Source organism: Hemicordylus capensis, chromosome 5 (assembly GCF_027244095.1).
Source record: "Hemicordylus capensis ecotype Gifberg chromosome 5, rHemCap1.1.pri, whole genome shotgun sequence".
Taxonomy (NCBI): Eukaryota; Metazoa; Chordata; class Lepidosauria; order Squamata; family Cordylidae; genus Hemicordylus; species Hemicordylus capensis.
This window is the reverse complement of record NC_069661.1, coordinates 258883171-258903248: the sequence shown is the minus strand read 5'-3', so window position 1 is coordinate 258903248 and position 20078 is coordinate 258883171. Positions and strand designations below refer to the sequence as shown.

The 20078-nt window shown below is 49.8% G+C and overlaps 1 protein-coding gene across 2 annotated transcripts in view; it reads left to right on the top strand.

Annotated features, from left to right (window-relative positions):
* The window catches only part of MAPK8IP2 (mitogen-activated protein kinase 8 interacting protein 2), a 59773-nt gene that overhangs the window by 21042 nt on the left and 18653 nt on the right, over nt 1-20078 (top strand). For both annotated transcript variants that reach the window (XM_053257126.1, XM_053257127.1), the window contains one exon: nt 7343-7591. In XM_053257126.1, the coding sequence (XP_053113101.1) occupies nt 7343-7591 (249 nt within the window). The remainder of the gene's footprint in view (nt 1-7342; nt 7592-20078) is intronic.

The following is a 20078-nucleotide window of genomic DNA, read 5'->3' as shown; positions in this document are numbered from 1 at the left end:
GACAAAAGCCCAGCCAGAAGCCCGTCTGCACAGGGAGAAAACAGCTTGGAAAGCCTGGGGAGAAGCTGCCCCGGATGAACTGGCTTCTCGGCCTGCAGTGCTTCATTGGTCAACTCACTATGTTGACTTGTCCTAACGAGCCGGGGTGGGGTGGGGGTGGGGGCAAAGGAGGCACAGCTGCCTCTGCTTCTTGGCAGCAGCTCAGGCCACTTGCTCCTCTCTCTCCCGCCCTGCCCAAGAGCGGCACTGCCTGCAGGCTGGCCATTCATCTGGTAGAGCTGCACAGTTAACCATGCAGTTCTACCTGACAAATGGCCAGCCTGCAGGCAGTGCCGCTCTTGGGCAGGGCGGGAGAGAGAGGAGCAAGCAACCCCAGTTGCTGCCGGGAAGCAGAGGCAGCTGCACCTCCTTGGGTGCCTCCTCACTCATTAGGACCAGCTGCTATTGGTTAAGCATCCATCCCTAGCTGGGCCCTGTTCACCTCTCTGAAAATGGTAGGATTCAGTGGTTAACATGCTGCTCCTGGTCAGTCACTGACAGCTCAGATCCCATCAGCGTGTATGTGAAGTTGGGGTTTTTTGTCACAATGTGCATCACTTTACACTTGCTAAAACTGAACTGCATTTGCCATTTTATCGCCCACTTCCCCAGTTTGGAGAGATCCTTTTGGAGCTCCTCACAAACTGTTTTGGATTTCATTACCCGAAAGAGTTTAGTGTCATCTGCAAATTTGGCCACCTCACTGTTTACCTCAGTGTCTAGATCACTTATGAGCACCGGTCCCAGTACAGATCCCTGGGGGACCCAACTTCTTATTTCCCTCTATTGTGAAAACTCTCCATTTATCCCTACCCTCTGTTTCCTGTCCTTCAACCAGTTACCAATCCCCACATGAACCTGTCCTGTTATCCCATGGCTGCTAAGTTTTTCAAGAGTCTTTGATGAGATTGAAAGCTTTTTGAAAGTCCAGGTATATTATGTCAAAAGGGTGGTGAGGCAAGATTTACCTTTGCAGAAGCCATGCTGGTTCTTCTTCAGCAGGGCCTGTTCTTCTATGTGCTTAACAATTTTATCCTTGAGGATGCTTTCCATCAATTTGCCTGGAATGGACATTAAGCTAACCGGACTGTGATTTCATGGCTCCCCCCTGGATCCCCTTTTGAAAATTGGTGTTATATTAGTTACTTTCCAGTCCTCTGATGCAGAACCTAATTGTAGACATAAGTTATATATTTTTGACAGGAGTTTGGCAATTTCACATTTTAGTTCTTTAATGATTCTTGAGTGGATGCCCTCTGGCCCTGTGATTTATTAATATTTATTATTTCGACAGTTTAGAATGTCATATCTCGTCAGCTCCATCTGATTCAGTTCTTTAGCCTCTGTCCCAGAGACGCCCGGTTCAGGAACAGGTATATGCTCAGTATGCTCTGCCATGAAGACAGCACAGCTGTCTTCTCTGCAATCTCCATATCCTCCTTAATAATCCTTTTCACTGTCTCACATCTAAAGGTCCAACCGCCTCCTGGGCTAGTTTCCTGCTTCTGATGTATTTAAATAATTTTTTTGTTATTCCCCTTGATGCTTTTAGCTAAATGTTTCTCAAACTCTCTTTTCGTCTTCCTTATTGTCTCCTTGCATTTCTTTTGCCAGAGTTTATGTTCCTTTCTGTTCTCTTCTTTTGAGCCGGCCTTCCAATTTCTGACGGAAGTCTTCTTCCCCTTTGTAGCTTCCTTGACTTTACTTGTGTTAGTATCGCTGGCATCCTCCTGGACTTGGTGCCTTTCTTTCTTTTTGGTATACAGTCTAACTGGGCTTCTAGTATTGTGCTTTTAAATAAACACCATGCATTCTGGTGCAAGGTGACTCTCCTGATTTACCCCTTCAATTTTCTTTTTATCAAATTCCTCATTTTAGAGAAGTTTCCTCTTCTGAACTCAAAGTACCTGTTTTAGACTTCCTTGGCAATTCTCTCCTCACATGTATGCTGAATTAGACCACACTATGGCCACTGTTCCATAAAGGTTCCACGACACTGACATCTCTCATCTTGCACCAGGTCCTGGGCACTACCCAGCATCAAGTCCAAGGTCGCTGTGAAGGAGCAGCTTTCTTTCCCACCTAATCTTTTTCTGCTGCCACCAAGTAGACTTTTTGTGTGTGGTGGTGGTGTGTGTGTGTGTGGGGGGGTGCAGTATGGCCACTGCAACAGCTCTTCAAAAATAACCAAAACCCCAAACTCTAGTAGTGTGGAAAGGCTTTATAGGCGTGGGGTGGAGACACATGAACCAGTCTCTATCTTTTATATAACCAGAAAGTTTGCTTTTAGGGCAGGGGAGAACTGGTTCAATTGAAACATTTCTTTCACAGCAAAAAATACAAACTCAAAATGGCTACTTACAGAGAAGGTCAGGGGAAAATAAAAAGCTGGAAAACCTCAGTCACTCTCTGGCTCTATGCTGGTCCCTGTTCAGAGTCCTCTGCACTTCCTTGCTTCAGCTTCTGGCTGGCTGGGCAGTCTCTCGTCCTGGTTACAGCCCAGGTCTGGGACTCAATCCAGCCGGGCTCTTACTTTTCTTCCTGGGATTTCAGCTCGGTTTCTCTCACAACTTCTCTTCTTGCTGACTGTTCACTCTCTTGGACTCCTCTGGACTCACTCTCTGCTCTCCTGAACTCACTCTGACTTGCTGCAGCAACCCCCAGCTCTGTCTCTCTCCAGCATACTGACTCTCAAACTCTCTCTATCTACATTTTTGCCCCAATAGTTTCTCAGCCCAAACAATCACAACAAACAAAAATTCCCTCCATTGTTTAAAATCTCTTCCCCCACCCCAAAAAACAACTGCCAAACTGCTAAACTAAATGTAAAACTACAAAAAAATAAGAATGAACTTTTGTCCCTGTACCTTCTCCATGCATAGGGATTTGCAAGCCCAGAAATCCTATTTACGACAAGGAATATAGGAATAATACAATTATTTAGGAATATAGTATAATACGATTCATTTATCAGGGCTTATTTACAAGAAGAGGTTAGGGAATATTAAAAACAATACAAGGGCTTATTTCCAGAAACCCTGGAGTTCTAGGCCTTGTTTCTCCACAGTCACCTTCTCTCTGGGGGGGTTCCATGACTAACTGTTCTAGGGCACAGTCATCCAGCATGTCTAGAAATGTGGCCTCTTTGCAGTGGATTGAGCGGATGGGTTCAAAGAACCGTCCCCCCGCCCAGCTCCTGAGGGGCCTCCAGCACCACCCCTCCTATTTTCTTCATTAACTCCCTCACTCCGAGGGAGGGGGGCGGACACAGGACCCCTCTCCTCTAGTGATGCCCTGCCTCTCTGTCATGACCTGACTGTGAATTTACCCAGTCTATGTGTGGGGAATTGAAGTCACCCATTATTACTGCTCTGTCTCTCTTTGACGCCCCCCTGATTCCTTTCTGCAACTCCAGGTCACTCTCAGTGTTTTGATCCGGAGGGCGATAGCACATCCCCAGTAGCACGTTCCCTTCCACGCCTTGTATTGTCACCCACAGAGTTTCTGTGGAGGACCCTGGTCCACCTAGGTTTTCTAGCTTGTTAGATTCTATCCCTTCTTTAGCATACAGTGCTACCCCTCCTGCAAGGCGCCCCTCCCTGTCCTTTCTATAGAGTTTATGTCCAGGGATAACAGTGTCCCACCGGTTCTCACTGTTCCACCATGTTTCTGTTATGCCCACTATATCTATTTCTGTGTTAGCAGCCAAGCACTCCAGCTCACCCATCTTAGCTCGGAGGCTTCTGGCATTGGCATATAAGCACCTAAATACTGAGTCCCTTACCTGGCATTGGCGTGTGCTTTCTCCCTTACTGTCACCTGGCCTTTTTGACCAGCTGTCAATGTTACTGTCTACTCTACTCCTGGTTATACTCTGTCCCCTTCTGATTTATCTGAAAAATTTGCACCCTTGCACCTTAGGGGATTTTGCTTGGCGAACCAGATACCTCCCATTTCCTGCCAGCCATCCTCTGGATTCATTTTAAAAGCTGTTCCATCTTTGTTCAAGTGGAGGTTGACTGCTCAGCTCTCACACACTCACGCTAACCGGCAGCCACCCTTGGCCCTGCGGCGGCTTTGATTTGTTTTTTAAAAAAAACAAACAACAAAAACCCTGTAGGTTCGCCACAGGAACCCACCCAGGTTTTGTGGGTCATGTGGGAGGGAGGAGGGTGCCTCGGGCAGGGGGGGGGGCTTGCAGCAGGGAGAGCCCTTCATGGAAGGGCTGGTCCAGGTGTGAAAATCACCTAGATGTGCCCTTGCTGCTTGTCTCACTGACCCTGTGTGTGGAACAGGGAGCTTTTCTGGGAATGCTACCTTAGGGGTGCTGTGAGAGGAGAGCTGGTCTTGTGGCAGCAAGCAGGACTTGTCCCCTTAGTGATGCAGGGTCCACCCTGAATGGGAGACTAGAAGTGTGAGCACTGTAAGATATTCCCACCGGGGGATGGAGCTGTTCTGGGAAGAGCAGAAGTTTTCATATCCCTCCCTGGCTTCTCCAAGATAGGGCAGAGAGAGATTCCTGCTTGCAGGCTTGGAGAAGCCGCTGCCAGTCTGTGTAGACAATACTGAGCAAGATGGACCTATGGTCTGACTCAGTATATGGCAGCTTCCTATGTTCCTGTGATGGCCAGGGAGCCTTCACCACTTGAAGGCAGAGGTGCTCTTACCCCTGGACTTCGGGGCCAAAGTCCAGGGTCTCCACAGCCCCTGGGGTCCCCCAAATCCTTTTTAGTCTGTCCCAGGTGGCATGGTTGCCCAGCCGAGCATGACGATGCTTAATTTGCGGCGGGGGGTGGGGGGCCTCCAAAGGCCCTGAGGTCCAGGCTCCAAAATTACCTAGGTGCACCTCCGCTTGAAGGATGCAAAATTTGGTATCTTTAGATCATCAGGAAGTGTGTCTTTATTTTGCACAAACAAATATTCCAACACACAAACACATCCTTCAAAATATACAATAGATATACAAATAGAGCATAGGTGGAGGCAAGCAGCATACAGATAGCCAAGGCTTAATCTCTTTAGCAGTCTTTAAAGAGCCCTTAAGATACATTCTTCTAGCCTGGCTTTCAGTGATTTTTGAACAATTATAAATTGTTTTAATTTTTAATTGTTTTAATGGGTTATTTATTTTGTTCTTATTTGTTCTTATTCATGTGAACCACTGAGAGCCATCTGGGTTAGGCAGTATTAAAATTCAATCAATCAATAAATGTGAAAGTGTGACGGACTGGGGAGTTATTTTCATTTTCCTAGGCTACACCCGCAGTAGAGAGATTGTGTTGATTCCATATTGGGAGCATGCCATTCTTTCAAAGTAGGCTGCCACCACCTGAAAGATGACCAGGAGTCACTGACCAGACCTGAACAAGCGTCAACAAAATCCTAGAACTAGGTGGCATAAGACTTCCTGGCTTAGCACAGCTGGCATCTGCAGCACCCAGCTCTGGACAAGGAGTTCATTCTAAAGTTAGATCGCAGAAAGGAGCATCAGTGCCCGTGCATGGACGCCTGGGAGAGTTTTGCAAGTAACACTCTCTAGAATCTTTCAAGACCAAACCAAAGCCATGTCTTAAAGAAAAATAAGAGTTGCATGTGAATAAGAAATGGGAAAGGGGAGCAAAGAAAATTCAGGCAGAAATTACTAAAGGAAATGCAAAAACAGTAGCTAGCTGGTTAGCTAATCCTGAGCTTTACCTTAGTTCAGCAGATAAAGCAAGCCCTTGCCGATAGAGAGCCATCTCTACAGAGTTTCCGGGTCCTTTGCCACCAGCTGGAGAAGGGAAGTGGTGACATTTTTCTAAGGCTAATACTCCCATATATCTAGGCACAAGGGTGGGGAAAACTTCCCTGCTCTTCCAGAGATTGGTAACTTTTAGGTCCAATGAGAGGTCTCTGCAGATTTCTGATGCAATCCAAACCTCTGGCCAATTAGAATTTAGGATTCCCCCCCTCCAAGCTTCCTCTTCCTAAATGACTTTTGACTTGCATGGCTGAAGGTGGATCTGGACTGATTTACCAAATGTAAAAAACAGGATTAAGGCTGTACCTTGATGGCTGAATACACTAACTGACAAAAGGTAGGATGTGTTCTTCTTCAGAGTGCTCAGTGTGTAGTCCAAGTTCCAAGATGCCTCTGAATCCCAGACAGTGGCGCTCTGACCCCTGGACTTTGGGGCCAAACTCCAGGGCCTCCACAACCCCTGGGGCCCCCCAAATCTGTCCTGGGTGGTGTGGTTGCTGCTAGCCAGCACTGTGCTGGGCATCCGAGTGTGATTATAACCCATACCAGGTGCTTTAGAGACAGAGCGGGGAGTGGGGAAAGAAATGTGTGGGATGGGAATATATTGAGTTGCGTGTTGAAATGTTTCTGCTAGTGCATATTTGCATATATAGGCCTGTTTTATCTTCTTACATTCTTGTGAGTCCAGTTGCTGCTTGTGCCCTCAAGAATCCACGTGTTAAAAATACTGCGTGTCTCAGGGGTGTGTGTGTGTAGGAGGAGGATGCTTAACTTGCAGCGGGCGGGTGGTGCTGGTGGTGGGCTCCAAAGGCCTTTAGGTCCAGGCTCCAAAATTACCTAGGTGCACCCCTGATCCCAGTTGTAGGGGAGCAACAGCAGCAGGAGAGAGGGCGTGCCCTCAGCTCTTGCCTGTGGGCTTCCTCGAGGCATCTGGTGGGCCACTGTGTGAAGCAGGATGCTGGACTAGAAGGGCCTCCTTGGGGTTGATCCAGCAGGGCTGTTCTTACGTTCAAAGTCCCAAACACTCTGGGTGGTGCTCTTGAGCTACGTCTGAACCCTGAGATTCCCACAGCAGGTAACACAGCACATCCACTCCCTCACATCAGAGACAAGAGGGACCAATGCCTTGACTCCGTAGAAGGCAGCTGCATATGTGCTCCATGTAAGCCCTGTGGACTCTGTCAGAGGGAAGCCAAGCATCAGGAAAGGACTGTATTTGGAAAGTTTCAGCACATGGCCTTCTCAGCAGTGGCACCACCACAGTTATAGAATTCCTTTCCCAGAGAGATTGGAGTGGTGCTCTCTGGCTATTCAGACAGAGGCTAAACAGCCGATTAAAACAGTGATCAAAGTGAGTGTTAATTGATGATATGTTATATTGTTTTTTGTTTTGATCTTCTTATTGCTTCATTGTTTTAATTTGTGTTTTACTGAATTGTAAAAATTTGCAATTCTACATTCAAAAGCAGGGTAGAAGTGCCTTCAAGCAATTACATAAAATAAACTGTGGAAAGGGTGGTGGTGGTGAGTCCCAACAGCCAACTTCTCTGTGTTCCCTTCTAGGACTGCCTGGTGCTGGAGAGATGTGAACAGTCCCACCCCATCTGTACTTTCCAGGATGATTTCCAGGAGTTTGAGATGATTGATGACAATGAAGAAGAGGAGGAGGAGGAAGAAGAAGAAGAAGAGGAAGGGAATGGGTTGGAGGAGAAGCTGCCCTCCCCCTCCCTATCCCCCATCCCCTCACCCATGGCTGAGGAGACCCAGAAGCATCGTCCCACCACGCTCAACCTGACTGCGCCAGGCACACAGGTGAGGAGCATCCCCCCAACACACACACCTCTGCTTAAAGCTTTCCTCATTTTGAAGAGGTAACTCTCCAGGCTTCAAGCATGGGAAGGCTTCTGCCAGCTGTGGAGTTTTGGGCTAATCCATTGCGTAATCCAGGCCAGCTTTTGAAGGGGGCTTTAGTGACTTGTATTCCAGTCCTGGAGGCAGAGATGCTCATACCCCTGGACTTCGGGCCAAAGTCCAGGGCCTCCACATCCCCCCCCCACCATGGTCTTTTGTCTGTCCTGGGTGGTGTGGTTTGTGCCCTCAAGAACCTATGTGTTAAAAAATGAAGCTTAACTTGCAGCGGGGGGGGGGGGGGGCTCCAAAGGCCTTTATGTCCAGGCTCCAAAATTACCTAGGTGCACCTTTGCCTGGAGCAGGGGAGGCGGGGCTGACCAACAACCAGCAGCAAGAGCACGGAAGGCAGCCTGCGCATGCCTCTCTGTGCGCCAGAGCTGTCTCCTTGATCTGCTGCTGATTCCACTCCACTGCCTTGTCCTTGCCTGCCACCACCCCTTCCCTGGGGTCTGTGCCAGCCAGTGCTGGGTCTCCTCTGCTGGGCTCCTTCTCTGTCTAAGGCAGCTCCTGCTGTGCAGAAGCCAGAGCACTTGAGAGATCATTTTGGCCAAGTATTTCAGTTATTTATTTAAATGATTACTGTCCCGCTCTTCCTGCATATGCTCAGAATAGCTTACAGCAGCCAAGGGGATGGGAACCCACAGTCAGAGGTGACTCCTCAATTCTATTATTATTATTATTAATAATATTATTATTATTACATTTATATCCCGCTCTTCCTCCAAGGAGCCCAGAGCGGTGTACTACAAACTTGAGTGCAGAGGGGGCATTGCCCCCCTCCTTGCCAGCCCCCCCCCTTGCCAGTCCCCCCCCCTCTCACCAGACATACCATCTCTTCCTCTCTCTGTGTCTGTCTCTCTTGCTTGAATGTTGCTCGTGCATTTCTGCTGCTTGCCAGGAGGTGGCACTGGCGCTTGGCCTTTTTCCTAACTCCCTCTGTAGAGCCATTTCCTCCCTCTTGGGAGTTGCCCCCAAATGAAGCCATTGCCCTCCGCAGTCACCGCCCAAATTGCCTCAGCACCCATCCGGACGTGCCCTTCTTGCCTTTCAGTTCCCTCAGGGTGGGCAGGGGCTAGCCCAGCCCTTAGCCAATCAGAGTCGCTTGCAGGCTGCTCTTCTGACCAATAGCCAGCCATCCAGGGCGGCCCCGTCATCTGCTTTCCCAGGGTCCTCCTGGGCAGGCTGAGCAGCCTCTCTGGAGAGCCGTGTGCTGCCCAATGGGAGCTCTCGGTCTGCAAGCAGAGAGAGTCGAGAGCAGGGAGGAGCCTTCCTGCAGCCGGCCAGCTCTTTCCTCCTCACTCAGCAGCCCGGCCAACCTCGGGAGGCCCTGGGTCTCTCCAGCATCTGCTGGGGGCTCTTGTCTTTCCCTTTCCTTTTAAAAAACGCCACCAGCAGATCCAGAGATCTAGAGAATGGGGGCGGAAGTGGGGGACGGGGGGGACTGGCCCTACCTCTGGGTCGCTCTGCTACTTGCTAGCTAGCAAGCAAGCAAGCAGCCGCCCGCCCACCTTCCCTCCTCTTCTGGGACTTGAAGCAAAGCCTCCGGCGAGCTCCTCCTTCTTGCTCTTACTTGCTCACCTCTCTTGGGGGTGAAAGAGAGGGAGGGGGGTTACGGCTTCCAGCTGAAACAAGGCCTTTTCACTGAAGTCCCTCACTGGACAACTTCAGACGCCTCTTCTTTGACATGTGTGCGTCTTTCCTGCAGAAATATTGGTGCTTATTCTTGAAGGGTTCTTATTGCCTTCTCTCCACGGGCAAGCTAACGGGCAGGCAGGCAGGCACAGCTTGGAATGGAAACCGGGCCAGACCCAAATAGCCACGGAGCTCCACCCCTCTGCCGTCCTCGTGCACTCAGGATCCAACGCCTGCCCGGCCCACTTCAGTTGATCTCCTTAGCCCAGTCCTGCGTGGGGTGCGGAGGAGGAGGAGGAGGAGGAGGAGGAGGAGGAGGAGGAGGAGGAGGAGGAGGAGAGGGCTGAGATTGCAAGGAGGGGGAGGGGGAGGGGGAGGCAATGCTGGCAGAAGATGGGGGGCAGGTGTGGGGGGGCGGGGTTGGTGGGAGAAAGGGGCAAGCGTGGTCTGATGAGAAATGCTTCCAGTCCTATCAGCTCTGACACCACTTAGCGAGAAAAAGCTCCAGAAGCATTTTGCATCGTAAATAAACCATGAGGAAGGAGCTATGCCCTGCCTGTCCTGATTCAGTGCTGCTGCCAGCAGAAAGCCAAGTCCGTCCATTATGCAAATGGCCTGGGGGAAGGGAGCCCACTCTTGCTGCTGCTGCTGCTGCTGCAAGGGTTCTGCAGCACTCAGAGGGCAGCATCACTCAGCAGGGCTCTTCTTGAATTCCAAACACATGTGATGGGCGAGGAGGCATGCTCAGTGAGTGTCACTTGTGAAGGCAACTCTGGGGCGTTTCCCTTGGTGTTGATTGCCCCCATGGTGGTAGGAACAGAGGAAGCTGCCTGATCCCGAGTCAGACCACAGGTTCAGCTAGCTCAGTATTGTCTGCACTGGCTGGCAGCAGCTCTCCAAGGTTTCAGGCAGGAGTCGAGTAAGGTTGGAGTGGGCCATGGGACAAGAGGTTAAGAGGGAGCCCTGCACCCCCTCCTCCTTTTCTTTGGAGAAGCACAAGAGCAAACTGTCACCCAGCTGGCAGCTCCCCTCCCTCAGAGCCCCAGGGACATTTGTCCCCTCTTGCTCAACTGTGGCTACGCCCCTGCTCCCAGCCCTACCTGCTGGAGATGCTGCCAGGGAGTAAGCCTAGCACCTTCTGCACGCAAAGCAGATGCTCCACCTCTGAGCTACGGCCTCGTCCCCTAAGCGGGGCATCTTACAGCACTCACATGTAGTCCTCCATCCAAATGCAAACCATGGCAGGCCCTGCTTAGCAAGGGGCAATCCAGGCTCACTACCACAAGCCCGGAGGCTGCGTGGTCTCTCCTGAGATATTCAAGCTCTTTCCCCCAATCTCATGTCATTTCATGTGCCAGCCACTAATCCCCTTTGGGATTAATGTTTCCCAGCCTTCATTCTCCACTCACCCCCCATCACAGCCCAGCCAGCCCCACAGCTTAATCTGCTGTAGCATTAACCCTCTGCTGGGGCTCAACTGACAGGGCTTGCTCTGGGTGGGGGCTCCTGCTCCTGCTGCCAAAACAGCCCTTCCCAGAAGGTACTGGGGTTTTCTGCTGGCTACTTTATCTCTCCGCCACATGCACAAATATGCGTGTGCAGCACTTCTGGCCACTCCTGGCCGAAAATGGGGGCAGGGGCAGCAAGGAGGGACGCTGCCACCTCAAGAAGTGTTTTTAAAGGAGCACCAGTGGGGGGGAAGCGAAGGGGGAGGGGTAAGTGCACGCCCCCGCCCTTAAAGAACCACCCTGCCAGTGCCGGACCGCGGAGGCATAGTTCTGTGTACACCACTAGGTCTGGGCCTTGGTGGGACTAACATTTTAGTCAAGGGAAGCGTTTTGCTAAAAAAACTATGGTTTGTTACATTTTTGCCAGAAGAAGATAATATGTCTTCATTTTTAAAGTGCCCCTTAAACATTTTTTAAATGTTTGGGGTAACCCAGAGAGACCATATTATGCCTGTCTTAGAACAGTTGCACTGGCTGCCGATAGTTTCTGGGCAAAATACAAAGTGCTGGTTATTACCTTTAAAGCCCTGAAGGGCTGGAGTCCGGGCTACCTTAGAGAGCGCCTTCTTCTGTGTCATCATCATTTATTTATTACATTTATAGACCGCCCCATCCAAAGGCTCTGGGTGGTGCACAACAAGTTTTAAAAGACATAAAAACAAACACCATTTAAAACACGCTGCTTAAAACACTATAAAAACAATTTTAAAACAATTCAAAACTAGTTAAAATACTTTAAAAACAATTTTAAAAACCTTGGGAGGCCAGGCCAAACCAGTAAGTTTTTAGGGCTCTCTTAAAGGCCAACAGTGAGCCTAAACTGCAGCTACCTGCTGGGAGTGCATTCCATAGACCAGGCGCAGCTACAGAGAAGGCCTGGTTCTGAGTCACCACCAGATGTACCGGTGGTAACTGCAGATGGACTTCTCCAGATGACCTCAACGTGTGATGGGGATCATGAAGAAGAAGGCGCTTTCTAAGGTAGCCCAGACCCAAGCCGTTCAGGGTTTTAAAGGTAATAACCAGCATTTTGTATTTTGCCCGGAAACATATTGGCAACTAGTGCAACAGTTTTAAGATAGGCATAATATGGCCTCTCCGGGTTACCCAAGAGACCAGGCTAGCTGCCAAATTTTGAACTAACTGAAGTTTCCGAACTACGTACAAAGGCAGCCCCACATAGAATGCACTGCAGTAGTCAAGACTGGAGGTTATCAGTTGATGCACCACTGTTTTGAGTAGTTAGTCTTGCCTCACTAACCTTTTAGAGTTATTTGAGAGTGTCAACAGGCATGTGGATAAAGGTGATCTGGTTGACATAGTATACTTGGACTAGAGATGTGCACAAAACCGGCTTGGCCTGTTTGGTATGAATTCAAATATGCTTTGAACCAGGGTGGGAAGGTTTGGTTTTGGTTTTGCTTGAACCCCAGGTTCGGTTCGAATTCGATCCCAGTTCGAACTGGTTCTAAAAGGTTCCACATAAAGTGTAATGGGGACATGAACTGGCCCATTACTCCCTATGTAGAGCACCTAGGGGCACAAAACCAGGGTGGGTAGTAGGCACCTAGGGGTGCCAGCCACCCACCAAACCCCAAAGCAATCAAACACTTCTGTGATTTTTAATGGATTTTTGAAGATTTTTCCAATTTTTGCATTTCTCCCATAGGGAATAATGGAGATTTGAGGCAGCTCCCCCTTTGGCACCCCAACATTCATCTGGGGGTATGGTGGGTTGTACCACAACTCCCCCCAAGCAGCCCCAAGCCAGTGGGGTTCATGGTTCCCCCCTGCCAGGAATTTTTTTAGTTACTGTCCTTTTAACAATTCTATCTCTATCAGAGTAGCTTCTCTGATCTGTGTATATATGTGTATGGGAGATCTTCATAGGGATTCGTTGAGAGAATTCATACACAACAAGTCCAAACACAAACTGGATTCTTGGTGGCTGTATGGGTTCTGTCAATGAATCCCTATCAAGATCTCTCCATACACACATATATACAGACCAGAGAAACTGCTCTAATTGAGATAGACTTGTTAAAAAGACAGTAACTGAAAAAATTCGGGGGGGGGGGAGAACCATGAACCCCACCGGCTTGGGGTTGACTGGGGGGGAGTTGTGGTACAACCCACTGTGCCCCCAGATCTGCTTTGGGGTTCCCTGGCACCTCCCAAAGGGGAGAAGGGGATGGGCCACCACAAATCTAAAATCACAGAAGTGTCCGATTGCTTTGGGGTTTGGTGAGTGCCTACCATGGCGTACCCATGTTCCCTGGACACTTTTGCCTCCTTGAGGCAGAGGGCATCCCTGACAGTCAGATGGAGCATGTGTGCCATGCAGCAGATGTTCACACACTCCAACACTGACTCTTCTGCCGCTGTTACGTTGGCACCATTGTCACAATGAAGCCCCAGGAGAGGTGTGGCAACCTGCCTATCCACTCCTCAATTTGGCGGCCCACCTCCTCCTTGGTGTGCTTTACATCCAAGGTCTCCTTGTGCAGGACAGCCCACCTGTGCCGAAATGCAATGTGGGACACGCTGGAGCCAGAGGCAGCACTGGAGGTCCCCTTGCTCTCCAGACCCCACCAGTGGGCAGTCAGGGCCAGGAAAGCAGCGTGCCTCCCACTCACACTGTTCCACAGATCAGTGGTGAAATGCATACTGGTGCCAGCCGGTGCTGCACACAGCATGGCTGACATGAGCTCCCTGCACTGCCTGTACAGGGAGGGGACCACGTTCCAGCTGAATGTGGTCCTTGAGGGGATGGTGTAGTTGGGTGCTAGCAGCTGGAGTATCTGTTGGAAGTCGTAGTTCTCAACCACCTGAAAAGGCTGGTCGTCAGTGGCCATCATCTCCCCTGTGAGGCGGGTGAGCAGACGTGGGTCCACGTGACCAAGGCGCGTCTTGCTCGATGACTGTGTCCACCACTTGACTGGCAGCGTGCCCTGCCCTGTTCTGTGGAAGCTGGAGCACCACCCTTGTCAGAGCTAGTTGAAGGCACACGAGGTGCACTAGCGCTGCCAGCGGAGTCAAGGAGATCTGGGATGACGCCATCACATGTGTTTCCACAGGAAGGTCGTCCCCTGATGCTTAGCATCCTTGCCTCGACTGACCTGTGCCCTGCAGTGGACACAGAAAGCAGCGATTGGGGCCTCTTGAGGGACCTCAATGCCACCAAACACCACTGATCTGGGTGGCCTCTGACACTGTGGGCACCGTCTTGGGCCTCTTGGGTGATAGCAGACCTAGGGGGGCTGCTGGTGCTTGCTCACCGCTGTCACCCACCTCCTTCCACCCTGCACAGAAGAAGAAGGGCCCGGCTTCCATGGAGGAGGGGCCACCCCCTCCCCCTCAGCAGCAGACCCTTCTCTTCAGAGCCAGACTGGGAGGACCCAGCACTGGACTCCACCACAACCTGGGCATCATCAGGGGGGCCCAGTGAGTGGCGAGAGGAGCGTTGGAAGGGCCGCAAAAGGGAGGGAAAATCTGGCTGCACTGCCAGCCGTCAAGCCCCTGCCCTCCACCCCTGCCATGGAAGAAGCTTCCCTGGCATGAGAGCCCCCACCACCACCAGGCACCAGCCCCAGCAGTGCACCACCCGATGCACCACTGGTCCAGGACCTGGCTCGGCAGCAGCAGGCTCCTCTGGATAGGAGAACCTTCGTGCCACCACCTCACCTGGGCCAAAGAATTCGCCGATGGGGACCTGTGGGACCCCAGGATAGCATCTTCTCCCCCCCACCTCCCACACCAGCTTGGGGACCCCTCCCACCTCTGCCTACCACCCTGCTGCAAAATTTGCTCCCCACATGGCGCTCAGATATTCCCGAACACCTTGGGGGCTTTTTAAAAAACTGGAAAAATGTAAATAAATGGGCTTTAAAAAATAAATAATAAAACCTATTGGGGGGGTAACCTTTTTTTAAAAAAAGAAAACCTATTTAAAGAAAACCCCTTTTAAAACAAGCCTAGCCACCCACTCCACCCACAACAATACAATACAATAAAATACATTGCAATGAATAAAGTACACAATGGGGGAACCTGTAAAAACAAGAAACAATCTGTAAAGTTAAAACACAGAAAATATACCTCCCCACACCCAAACACGAAAGGAGGCCCTATTTAAGGAACACTAAAGGTGGGGGAAAGAGGACAACAAAAAGAGAGCCAGCGTGGTGTAGTGGTTAGAGTGCTGGACTAAGACCGGGGAGACCCGAGTTCAAATCCCCATTCAGCCATGAGACTAGCTGGGTGACTCTGGGCCAGTCACTTCTCTCTCAGCCTAACCTACTTTACAGGGTTGATGTGAAAGAGAAACTTAAGTATGTAGTACACTGCTCTGGGCTCCTTGGAGGAAGAGTGGGGTATAAAAAAAAATGTTGTTTTTTAAAAAAGTAATCACTTACCCCTCATTGTCCTGGAGATCTTCTGCCCCACACACTGGACTGGTCAGGAGAAAAAAGAAGACATTCCAGACCAGTGGCAAGCTCGCACAGTGTGGGCAGGCAGGCACAGCCAGGGTGGGGGTAGGGCAGATTGAAAAGCTTTCCAGCTATTTCACCCACCAAAAAACAAAAAACAAACAAACAAAAAAGTAAAAGTAAAACCACTGAGAAAATAAATAAAAAGGTTGGTGGGGGGAAAGGCTGTTTAGATAGGGATGGGGAAATGGGGGAAGGGGAGGACAGGACAGAGAGGTGCTGGACTCTGGAGCAGGCGATGTGCTAAGTACAGCAGGAAAAGGATTAACAAGGAAAAGCACCTGCTCCAAAGAAAACAAGGAAAAAACCACCAGAATAAAATAAAAACAACTGGCAGCAGCTGCTGAGCTGAGGAGAAGGACACACTCTCTCTCTCTTTCTCTTTCAACTCAGCCAACAGATTTAAAAGCAGCAGCTACCAAAAGCAAAAATGTTGGGGAAAAGTGGGGACTGGGTTAGGCAAATGGGCCAGAGAGAGGCCTCAGGCCAAAGGGCCTAGGCCCCCCTGGCCCAGAGGAGAGGGGACAGACAGACACTCACTCATTCATTCACTCAACTCACTCAGGGAAAACAGAACAAAAGAGCAGAACAAACACATACACAGTCAAACCAGGGGGGAAAGGATTTAAAGCAGGGGAGAGAAACAGGCAGAAGGAAACAGGGGATTGGGAACAAAAATACAGCAGTCTGCCGAGCAGACTCTCACCACACCAGCAGTCTAGAAGGAAGCCCAGCAGCAACTGCAGCTGGAGTGGTTTTGCTAGGCCAAAGGCTTGGCTTTAAATAGGATTTGAAACTCCCTCCTTTGGGAGCCCCCAGCTTTGCCCTCCCCCCTGGCCAATTGGGTGCCATTTCTCAGAACTGGCAGCGTGCAGGACCTACCAGAGAACCAGACTCACCTGGCCAATCAGGGAAGCAAGAGCTCAGCCAATGAAATTAAGCAACACAAGTCACACAAAATGGAGGACAACATCTAAAATGGCCTCTAGAACCTTTTATTCAGCTCAGACTGGCTTGAAATGAACCTGGCTCGATCGGTTTGAACTCAGACTGGCATTGCCATGCAATGCCCTGTTGGGTCCAAGTTTGAACCTTCAAACTGAACTGTTTCAAATTCAAACTGGTTTGCACATCCCTAACTTGGACTTCCAAAAAGCTTTTGATAAAGTTCCCCACGAAAGGCTCTTGAGTAAACTTAGTCGTGGGATAAGGGGACAGGTTCATGTGTGGATCAGTAACTGGTTGAAGGACAGGAAACAGAGGGTAGGAATAAATGGACAGTTTTCACAATGGAGGAAGTGGGGTCCCCCAGGGATCGGTACTGGAACCAGTGCTATTTAACTTGTTCATAAATGATCTAGAAGTTGGAGTGACCAGCAAAGTGGCCAAGTTTGCAGATGAGAACCAAACTATTTAGGGTAGTGAAATCCACAAGGGATTGTGAGGAGTTCCAAAAAGATCTCTCCAAACTGGGGGACTGGGCGACAAAATGGCAAATGTGGTTCAGTGTAACCAAGTGTAAAATGATGCACATTGGGGCAAAAAAGACCAACTTCACATATAAGCTGATGGGATCTGAGCTGTCAGTGACTGACTAGGAGAGAGATCTTGGGGTCATGGTGGACAGCTCAGTGAAAGTGTTATCTCAGTGTGCGGCAGCTGTGAAAAAGGCTAATTCCATGCTAGGAATCATTAGGAAGTGGATTGAAAATTAAAATGCTAATATTATACTGCCCTTATACAAAATGATGGTGCAGCCACATCTGGAGTACTGTGTACAATTCTGGTCACCACATCTAAAAAAGGACATTGTAGAACTGGAAAAGGTGCAGAAGAGGGCAACCAAAATGATCAGGGGCCTGGAGCACTTCCCTTATGAGGCTAGGATACAGCATCTGGGGCTCTTTACCTTGGAAAAGAGGTGACTAAGGGGAGGCATGATCGAGGTTTATAAAATTATGCATGGAGTGGAGAGGATAGACACAGAGAAAAATTTCTCCCCTTCTCACAACACTAGAACCAGGAGTCACCCCATGAAACTGAAGGCTGGGAAATTTAGGACTGACAAGAGGAAGTACTTTTTCACACAGCGCATAATTAATCTATGGAATTCCTTGCCATGGGATGTGGTGATGGCCACCAGCTTGGATGGCTTTAAAAGGGGCTTAGACTGATTCATGGTAGACAGGTCTATCAATGGCTACTAGTCTGGTGGCTGTGGACCATCTCCAGCCTCAGAGGCACGATGCCGCTCAATACCAGTTGCAGGGGAGCAACAGCAGGAGAAAGGGCATGCACATACCTCTTGCCTGTGGGCTCCCCAGAGGGCCACTGTATGAAACAGGATGATGGACTAGATGGGCCTTGTGCCTGATCCAGTAGGGCTGATCTTATGAGATTGTTCTCTTCAAGGAATAGACACAGCTGTCGAATCAGCCAAAGCTGATAGAAAGTGCTCCTGGCCATAGGCTCCACCAGAGATACCAGGGTGAGGTATCCAAGAGCACACCCAAGCTGCGTACCTGTTCCTTCCAGGGGAGTGTAACCTCATCCAGCACAGGAAGATCTAACTCATCCCTCAAATTCTGATCCCCCACAATGAGCGCCTCCATCTTGCTTGGATTCAGCTTCAATTTGTTATCCCTCATCCAGCCCATTGCTGCCCGTAGGCAGTTTAGACAGCAAATGCCATTTCCTGATGATGATGATGATGAGGAGGAGGAGGAGGAGGAGGAGGAAAAACAGAAATAGATGTGGGTGTCATCAGCATACTGATAACACCCTACACCAAATCTCCTGATGACCTCACCAAGCAGTTTCATGTAGATGTTAAAAAGGATTGATGACAGAGGGACCTGAGGGACTCCATATAATAGCTCCCATTTCAAAGAGCAACCATCACCCAGCTCCATCATCTGGAATCTGCCCGAGAGATAGGAGCAGAACCACTGCAATACAGTACCTCCTATCCCCAACTCCTCCAAGCGATCGGGTAAGGATACCATGGTCAATGGTATCAAAAGCCACTGAGAGATCCAAAAGAGCCAACAGAGTCACACTCCCTCTGTCAATTCCCTGGTAAAGGTCGTCCATCAGGCTGACCAAGGCAGACTCAACCCCATATCCTGCTCTAAAGCCAGTTTGAAATGGGTCTAGATAATTGGTTTCCTCCAAAACCTCCTGGAGCTGGTTAGCCACCACTCTCTCAATCACCTTGCCCAACCATGGGAGATTGGAGACCGGCCTATAACTATCCATCACTGAGGGATCTAGGGAAGGCTTCTTAAGAAGTAGTCTAATCATTGCCTCCTTCAAACAAGGAGGCATCCTGATGAGTTAATGATATTAACTAGGCCATCTCCAACAATCTCCCTGCTAGACAGAAGCAGCCAAGTGGGGCAATGATCCAGAGAACGAGTGGTAGGCCACACCGCCCCAAGCAGCTTGTCCACATCCTTGGGCATCACAGATGGAAACTGATCCAATCTAATACTGCAAGAGGGATTGCTGGACACCACCTTAATAGACTCTGCAGAAACAGTGGAGTCCAAGTCGGCCCAAATACAAGAGATTTTGTCCACAAAGAACCCATTAAAAGTATCGCAGCAGAACAAAGTATCATGGGACTGGTTTGAAATGGAAGGAGCCTGAATCAAACTCCTCACAAACTGGGACAACTCTGCTGAATGCGAACCTGCAGAAGCAATGCGTGAAGACCAGAATGGGGTTTTTGCCACATGCACCGCTTCTGCATGAATCTTCAAATGGGCTCTATGCTGTGTCCTGTCAATTTCAAGCTGAGTTCTCCTCCACTTGTGCTCCAGTCACCTACCTTGCTGCTTCAGACCCCACAACTCCTCTGTATACCAAGGGGCAACTCTTAAAGCAGGTCGGAAGGGACACTTAGGAGCAATCGTGTCTACTGCCCTGGTGAGTTCCCTGTCAACAGAATCACTGGCAGGGCCAACATTAAAATCCTCCAGGGCTTTTTGGAACCCTACTGGGTCCAGCAGCCATCTCGGGTGGACCATCTTAATAGGTCGTCCACCCCTGCAGGGTTGAGTTGTGGCTGTGAAACCAACCTTAACAACAACAATAGCAAATATTTATATACCGCTTTTCAACAAAAGTTTCCAAAGCGGTTTACAGAGAGAAATAATAAATAAGATGGCTCCCTGTGCGCAAAGGGCTCACAACCTAAAAAGAAACACAAGACAGACACCAGCAGCAGTCACTGGAGCTCCTGTGCTGGGGCTGGAGAGGGTCATTCAACCAGGTAGTGGTCCGTGCATGACCATAGGGAGACCACAGCATCCCCCACCCATGGAACACCCCCCTGATCTGAACAGAAGACTAAATTGAGCTTGTGGCTGGCAACATGAGTTGGGTCCTGAAACTAATTGGGATAGGCCCAGAGTTGTCATGGCTGCTATGAACTCCTGAGCTGCTCCAGACAAGTCAGCCTCACAATGGATATTGAAGTCCCCCAGCACTAAGAGTCTGGTGACTCCAACACCAACTCTGAGATCAGCTCCGTCAGCTCAGTTAGGGTGTTAGTTGGGCAGTGGGGTGGACGGTACACCAACAGAATCCCCAATCTATCCCTAGTTCCCAGCCTCAGAAATATACTCTCAATATAAGTCTGCTGTCTCACAGGGGCCCTGGTAAGGGAAATGGTATTCTTAGGGACCACAGCCACTCTAACTCCCCGCCACTTCCCCATGCCTGCTCCACAGCAGATTAACCTGGTGGGAGACG